The sequence below is a fragment of the Benincasa hispida genome, chromosome 5 (genome assembly GCF_009727055.1).
Source record: "Benincasa hispida cultivar B227 chromosome 5, ASM972705v1, whole genome shotgun sequence".
NCBI lineage: Eukaryota > Viridiplantae > Streptophyta > Magnoliopsida > Cucurbitales > Cucurbitaceae > Benincasa > Benincasa hispida.
In genome coordinates this window covers 54,776,399-54,785,072 of record NC_052353.1, presented here as the reverse complement: position 1 = coordinate 54,785,072, position 8,674 = coordinate 54,776,399, and the positions used below count along the sequence as shown (strand labels likewise).

Genomic DNA, 8,674 nt, shown 5'->3' with positions numbered 1-8,674 from the left:
AGGTACACTTCCCATTTTGGGACACCATGCTTTTGTTTTATTTGACTCTGGTTCTTCACACTCGTTTATATCTGCTATATTTGTGAGACACGCCATGTTAGACTCAAACCGTTTCCATTTGCATTGTCTATTTCCACTCCCTCGGGAGAGATCATGTTAGCTACAGAAAAGATAAAGGCATGTCAGGCCTGTAACCAACCACACATTAGATGTAACCCTGATAATTTTAGATATGTGCGATTTTGATGTTATATTAGGCATGAATTGGTTAGCTGCTAACCATGCCAGCATAGATTGCTCTCGTAAGGAGGTTATCTTTAAGCTTCCTACAGAAGCCAATTTTAAGTTTGAAGGGATTGGGACTGTAGTCCTATCCAAGGTGATATCCACATTGAAGGCCAGTAGGCTATTCGACCAAGGAGCCTAGGGCTTTATGGCCAGTATTGTAGACACCAGGGAGAACGAAGTTACCTTGACTTCAGAGCCAGTAGTGAGGGATTTTCCAGATGTGTTTCCAGATGTGTTTATATTTAGAACGTAAAAAGTGACTATTTCATGGTTCAGTCTTATGTAAACTCTTTACATAGGATATCTCTACTTTCATGTCTCCACATCAACGGTTTAGGATCACATCGTTTATACTAACTACAAAATGGGCCGCATCCATAGTGTCCCCAGAATAAGGCCTCCAACCTTATTCATATACTATAGACTATTTTGGCTATATATTTGAACTTGATCCACATTTATGTCACTACATAAAGTTCAAACTTAAACTTAATAGCCTCGGATCCTTAGTTTATTGAATTCATGAATATAGAATTTAATTTTACTAAAGATTTTCAATAACAGCTTTATTGAACAAGAATATGATATTACAAACTACGAGTTTTAGGACATAAAATCCAACAATTTAGAAATTTAGAATATAATTAAATTTTAATCGGAGGGAAATTGAGATTATATCCCAATTTTAATTTGCTTTGAGACAAATTTTAATTTGAGATAAGAACCGGTTTGAATTGGATCTATAGCCATATATTAAAATTAGATTCCTACATCTAGTTTGGAGATAGAGATTTAACTCCAATTGAAATTTAAAACATAATTTTTTAAAATTTAAGTTAAACAAGATATTTTCCCTCAATAACCAAAATCTCTAAGGGGGTGTTTGGCTCACCGACATGAATTGAGTTAAGTTGGTATAATATATTGATTCATGTTTGACCTACCAACTTTAAATGTTAGTGGAGTTGAGTTGGTATATTTTTCCAACTCATCCCAACTCATCCTTCTTCCCATGTTTTCAATGGTTCCACTCATCAGCCATTGTCACACTTCGAGAACTAACTTTGGGCTCTGACAACCATCTCCAGTAACAAATCGGGCGACCAACTTCGAGCTCTGACAACCACCTCCATTGAAAACTCCAGTGATCAACTTTGGGCTCCAACAACCATCTTCGATGAAAATTTCAACGAAAAAATATGGACTTCGACAACCACCTCCGATGACAGGTTTGACGACCAACTCCGGCAACCCATTATGGCCTTCGACAACCACCTCCGGTGACTCAACTCTAACAACCACCTTCGCGCTACCAACTCCGATGACCAGTTGCCTCTGACAATAAACTCCGATGACCAACTCCGATAATCACCTTTGTAGGCTCCGATAACCACCTCCGACTATAAACTTTGATGAAAACCGCCTTCGATGATCATCATTGAGCGAGCAACTCCGACGACCAACTCAAGGCTTCGACAACCACCTTCGATGACAAACTTTGACAACCAACTCCAATACACCTTCATGCGACCAACTTCAGGCTCTGGCAATCACCTCTAACTACAAACTTCAATAAAAATCATCTTCAAAAATCAACTACGACAACCACTTCCAAATACTATAAGACTGATGATTGTTAAAGTATGTTGTAGGGTTGTTGATTATATAAAAATATTATTTTGTCTACATTAAATGTAACATTTATACGTAATGAATTCACATATCAAATAAGTGTTAAGAATACTTAGACAAAAAGTATGTTACATATGACAAAAAAAAAAAACTATAAAATATAAAAAAAATCCTGAAACATTTTCCAGCAAGAATTAGTGAAAAATAAAGATTTGTTCTCTAATGATCCTCCAAATTTAGAGAAAATGAAAGTGAAACTGTTGAAGAAATGTGGTAACATTCCATTGGCTATTATGATGATTGGGGAGATTTAATTAAAAAAGAATTTACAACATAGTAAGAATATAGAACAACAATAGGAAGAATAAGAAAAATAAGAAGATAATAATGAAAATCATGGAGAAAAAGAATAAAAAATTAGCTACAAAAAATGTAACGAGTTAATTGTCGTTCATTGCCCAAAAAAGAAAGAAAGAAAGAAAATTTTTAAAAATTAAAAGAAAAAAATTACAATTCATATTTTATTCAACACATAGATGGGTAGAATTATTGAATAAAAAAGTTTCAAAACAAACAAAAGTAATCATAAAAGCATATTATTTAGAGTTCAAAAAATGACATAAGATATCCAGACATATGAACTCAACTCTGCACCCCAAACACAGATATATACATACCAAATAACTCTGCACTCCAAACACAGACATATGAACTCCATACATCCTATCTCAACTCAGCGTCCCAAACAACTCCTAAATATCAAATGAACTAACCAAAATCATGATTAAAATTTATTTGATAATCCATTTGCAAAAGACGAGGTAACTCAGAAACTTATTCAAAATAACACCGTTAAGTTTTCACCTTAAGAAAGTGGCACCCTTTTTGAAAACTCGTTCAAATAGCTTTTCGCGATCCATCTCGAGCGAGATCGACCACGTTAAAAGAAATTGGTTTTTTCTAACTGATGCAGTATTTTATGAAGTGAAAACATGGATGATATATATTGATGGAATTGCGTTGTGCACTCAAGTTTCCCCAGCGGAATTCAAGTGTAAATTCCTCTGAGCTTCCTGGTAAGTCTAGGGTCGAACATAGGGACTTATGAAAATAGATTACGTTGATAATTTTGATGAAAACTTTGCGGTAATAGGGAGAATAAATAAAGTGTTTGGTTTGTCGATTGCGTTGATTAAAAATAAATAACAAATGTTGTGAAGTTTGAAAAGAGTTGGTAAACGGGAAATGCGATGAATATGCACGGGTTGAGAAAGGTTTCGGCTAACACTCCCTAGAATGCGTTCATGCTTGCGATCACGCAACATGCATACAACAGTAAACCACCTCTCGGTGCAAATACCACGGCTTCTAAGGCTAGAACGCATGCGATATATATGCGATAAGTCTACAGGGTTTACACATAACCTCTATTCCTATTTATGCGATGACAAAATGACATCCACACAAATATGAGACCACATAATATCATTCATATTCCTAGGATGCATGTGATGCAAGTTGACAAACAGAGCTTATCTCTAAGTCCTTATCTCTTGTTTATGCAAGCCTAATCTTGCTCTTTCGAGTCCAGATTTTAACCTAGCTCTCTCGAGACATTAGGTTCTTTCTTTAGACTCTCTCTCGAGTAACTCTAAAGGGTATTTTGCACAGCATAAAACAAGACAATCGCAAGCAATGAACTTCCTAGGTCATGTTAGCTTAGTTCTTCTCAACCCATTCAACTAGTTTAGCTACTCATGTATATTAAGAAAGTGAGTAGATATAGAAATAGAACTTCCATTGAATAGATATGAAGATGAAGTACAAATAACAATGCAAGTATAATAAAGAGCCTGGTAGCAATTTCTTAGTGCTAGGCGTTTACACTATTTCTACTCATGCTCTAAAGTTATTCTCGCTCTCGTGAGAGTCGGCTCGCTCTCTGCTCTTACGCCCCAAGGTTCTCTCTTAAGTTACCCTAAGCAATCTCCGGCACTACCACTATTCTCTTGCTCTACCTTAAAATGGAAAGGAAATTATGAACAAAAGCAACTGGTTTTCTCGTCAACCCCTTTTCTGAAGAATGCACTTGGTATTTATAGGGCATCTATGGTGAAAGGCGGTTTCTCTTTCCCGGTTGTACAGATGGGATAGCTTTAATTCCTGATTGACGCGCTGAATGATTGTTACCGATAAAGTTTAATGTACTTTGTGACTGTTATTAGCTGTCAGCTTAATTTGGATTCGACTGTCATCAGCTTTCTGTCCCATCATTCTTAATTGGCCTTTCACCCAGATGTGTCCACCATGTTGTGCTGACCAAGTTGCGACGATCCTTCTAGGGCGAATGTTTGCGAGCACGATCAACGCAAAGTCTTGCGGTGAAGTTGCGCTCGACTAATGAATTCCTATGATCGTAATCTTTGCATTGCATTAACACATATTATGCACAAAAATATAAAAATCAATAGTTCTAATGCGCTGAACGCATGCAACCGCAATATTACGAAATTGATGCTTAATGGACACAAAGTAATATATTTCATCAAAGTAATCCAACATTGTTTAAGAACTTAGCACTATGATAACGTGCATTTCTGCCCGTTATCACACCCCCAAATTTAAACAATGCTTGTCCTCAAGCATAAGCTAAAGATTCCTTTAGCAAGTCTACCGCAAAGTTCTTTTCCTAGACTTCTCAAGGACACCTCATTCAAATCCTATATACCAGAATTTTCTTAAGTCTTATTCAAGTTTCTTCTTAAAATATTTCTAAGACCTAGGAACTGCAAGCTTAACTTTCAAAAGGACTTTACTAAATTTCGGAACATCGCATGATTTATTTCAAAAAGAAAATTTTCTACCGGGGTGTCAAATGATTTTATCCTTGCACAAAAATTTTCTTCATTGCTTATATATATATTTTTTTCTGACCTTGCGCTAATCCAAGTGTCTTGCCCCCACGTGTGTCATGCGGACATCCAACTAAGAGCAATGCATTCTTTCTCAGACTAAACTCATACCGATTTGGCAGTGGAGTTACGGTCATTGATTTATGCATTGATCCTGGTGACTTACTTTCATTTTGGCTTGGCCCCATGTGTGTCATGTGGACATCCAACTACGGGTAAGTGCCTTTCACAACTTAACTCTTATCAACATGGGTTTCCTATTGCGTTAACAGTGAAGCTGTTATTCTCAATATATATATATATATATATTTGTAGTAGCAAGGTCGGAAACAAATACTTCACCCCAAAATTTAAAATGTGGCAATGTCCTCATTGCCAAAAGATTAAAATAAGCCATGCGATGGTCATAGAATGCGTTGTAAAGAGAATTTGAAAGAAAACTAGCAAACCCCTAACTTCGAGAAATATTTCATGTGGTGACTATCTTAAGACTAAGTTGACTCTAGTGTATACGAAAGAAATAGAAGCATATTTTTTCATCATTGAAATCATACTTGGTAAAGAAACAGAATGCAGTAAACTACTAAATTTATCTATGTCAAATGATTGCAGTGATTAAAAAGGATGCGGTGATAAAACTTGGAAGATTAAAATGCAATGTGATAGCACAAAATTGGAAATAAAGATAAGGAAGAGTACACCCCCAAATTTTTCGTTGTCGCCCGCATTGTATTGACGCATCCATCTTTGCGGCGATCTCTCTTCTTTGGGTTGTGGTGATGGAGTAAGATAAATACTTTGTCACGTAACATCTCCGCAATCCAACGCCTCGATCATTGCAAGAAAAACAAAGAAATGGTCAAATTATTTTAAACAAAATAAAACTTGTTACCACATTTTTTTTTTGAAATAAAGATAATGACAGTAAAATAAGGATAGATCAGGATTTCAAAAGATAGTAAAATTTCGAGTAGTGGAGAAAAGAGTTGAAGTATTAAGGTTTCCCAAAACTTGCGTCCCTGATATGTTGCGATCATTTGAACGCAGGGACCACTTATTTTTGGCTGGTTTGTTCACGTCCATGGTAGCTTTTCTTTCTTTTCTTTGTCTTCTAGGGTCTTTACTGCCTTAATCCAGACTTTTTTCCCATGAATGCTCATTACAATTTCCCTCTTGCTCACATCAATTTGAGTGCGGCCGGTTCAAAGGAATGGTTGTCCCAATATGATGGGCACATCTTCGTTCGCTTTATAATCCAAAATGAGGAAGTCTGCCGGCAGGATGAATTTATCGATTGAAATTGTGGCATTTTTCAACTCTTCTTCAGGATGTATTCGAGATCTGTCCGCGATCAGGAGAGTTTCATTTGTGGGCGTAAGTATGCCGACATTCAATTGTTTGAAGTTTGACAACGACATTATGTTTATACTTGCCCCAAGGTCGCATAGTGCCTGGCCACTGAAGGTCCCTCCGATAGAGCATGAGATCGTGGAGATTCCTGGGTCGCCCATTTTAGGTGGGATCATAGCATTTTGTGCTATAGTCACTATTGCGATGTTTTCTTCCTCAATTTGTTCCTATTTCAATCTTTGCAGAGTTACTGGTGGTTGGATTTCTTCTATCTCAAGATCCAGAGGCTTAAGGGTGGTCGCAACTTCAGGGTCTGTTTTCTCGGGCTTATCTAAACTACAAGTCAGCGGTTCTTCGGTTATCACCGCAATCAAGTTGGTCGCAATGTGCTTCTCCCCTACTTCTGCAGTCATGTTGTCGCTTAGTATGGAAACTGCTAAGCATTGTTCCTTCTCGTTACCCCCAGCATTGCGAGGAAGCTCAGTTGAGCTCAGCAACGCTCCTTGCGGTCTATTTTTCAGCTCACTCGCAATCTGGTCCATATGTAATTCAAGATTGCGGGTGGACGTGGCTTGACTTTGAAGCATCGTCTCGTTTTTCTCTATATATTGCTTCAATAGGCTCTCCAAAGAAGAGGATTGCGGTGGTTGTTGTGAGCTACTTGCTTGATTGCTCGGTGGTTCGTTGTTGCATTGAAAGAATCCTGGTGGCCCTTCTTTTTGCGCCACAGGTTGAAAATTTTGTTGTTGATTCTTCCAAGCAAAATTTGGGTGGTTTCGCCACCCGAGGTTATATGTATTGGAATGGGGGTTATCTATCATGAAGCATACTGACTGTGGGTTTGTTGGGCATTCTTCCATCTTGTGAGTATCACCGCAAATGACACAACTTGCGGTCGTATGAGTGATTGTTCTGACCTGCCCTTTCTTCGCTCCCATATTATTAATTGTGATGTCTTGTATTAAACACATCATTGCAGTTATTTGATTTTGCAGGGATGCGATGACCCCATTGTTTGCGTCATTTTCTTTGATTCTTAATAGTGCTAGCGTTCTGTTCTTACGATTTCTAAAAATTTGGATCCCATATCATATATAATTAAATACCTCTATTAATTTGAACATTTCAAATTAACCCAAAAACTTATTCTCAACTAAATTCTTTTGAGCTTCCAAGGGAACCTTATGGACCTGTAGCTTGAAGCTCCCACGGTACATGAATAATTAATTAAACTCTTTAATTACATTATTCACCATCCGTTAACTATTGGGCACTCTACTAAAGACCGACAGCTGCACTCTTCACACTATAGATATATTTCTTTGTCCATTGGATATAACCAATCAATAGTATCATAACCCTTCACAAATTGCTCATAAGTACAGTTGGGCCAAATTACCATTTTGCCCCTATAGTTACATCTAACTTCTTAAGTACCACAGATCCCTCTAATAAACAATAGATCGTAGTTCTACTATGACTAAATCCCTCTCAGGCTAGGAGAGGGTGTGGTGCCACATTGTTCAAGACTCGGAATCAACCCCCTGTTTCAGGGAAGAAGTGAATTCCATCTCTGTGTAGCTGTATTCCTAGCTCCCCAATCAGACGAATCCCCAAAATGTTAAGCTTATTGAGTCGATGATCTGGCCACTCTCACCCATACAAATCAAAGGATCGCCTTCATAGGCAGGAGTTCACAACTCACTTAGGATTCAGGTCATGTTACCTATGGTCATCTTGGTGCAATGTAAGTCTCTATTATAAATGGTGTTATATAATGAGACCAAACATTTCGTGGTCCGATCTTATACAAATTCCTTTGTATAGAATATCTTCCTTTGCATTTCTAATATATGATTGATCAGGATCAGATAATTTGTAGCACTTTACAACAATTATAACACCAACAAAGCGGGCTATACTCGTAGTGTCACTAGGATAAGGTACCTGGCCTTATCTATCTACTACAGACCATTTAGGTTATCACTTAAACATGATCTACTGTATGTCTCCACATACATGTTTAAGTTACAAAGATAACTTTGAATGTTAGTTTATTGGACCGCCCTCATAGGCAGAAGTTCACAACTCACTTCATATCCGAAGGCTTACAAATTGTTTGATATTGAAAACAATAAATTTTTCACATCCCGAGATGTAGTCTTCCATGAGTCAATTTTTCCTTTTCATAAAGTCACTCTTATAGATGAACAACCCTCTTTTCCTTAGAGTATTGTACTTCCCAAGTCAGTTGACATCGACATCTCAATCTAACCTATACATCATCCACCACTCAATAACCAAACATATCCTTTATCTAGCATACCTAGTGATTTATCTTCACCCAATATCAGTCCAATAAATCAACCTAATGATAACCCTCTACCCTCACCATCTTCACCTAATCTTAAAGCCTATTCTCATACAAAAGACATATCAACAACACCTCTGCCAAACACACCGGTCGATATTTCTCAACCCATTCCATCTAT

At 37.3% G+C, this 8,674-nt stretch overlaps 1 protein-coding gene across 1 annotated transcript in view; it reads right to left on the bottom strand.

Annotated features, from left to right (window-relative positions):
* Positions 1–6,595, bottom strand: part of LOC120077404 (serine/threonine-protein kinase ATR) — a 37,058-nt gene extending 30,463 nt beyond the window's left edge. Inside the window, exons 1-2 of the mRNA XM_039031287.1 lie at positions 6,434–6,595; positions 1,339–1,623 (exon numbers count right to left, since the gene is read on the bottom strand). Coding sequence (XP_038887215.1) covers positions 1,339–1,623; positions 6,434–6,595 — 447 coding nt within the window. The remainder of the gene's footprint in view (positions 1–1,338; positions 1,624–6,433) is intronic.
* Positions 6,596–8,674: the final 2,079 nt, after the last annotated feature.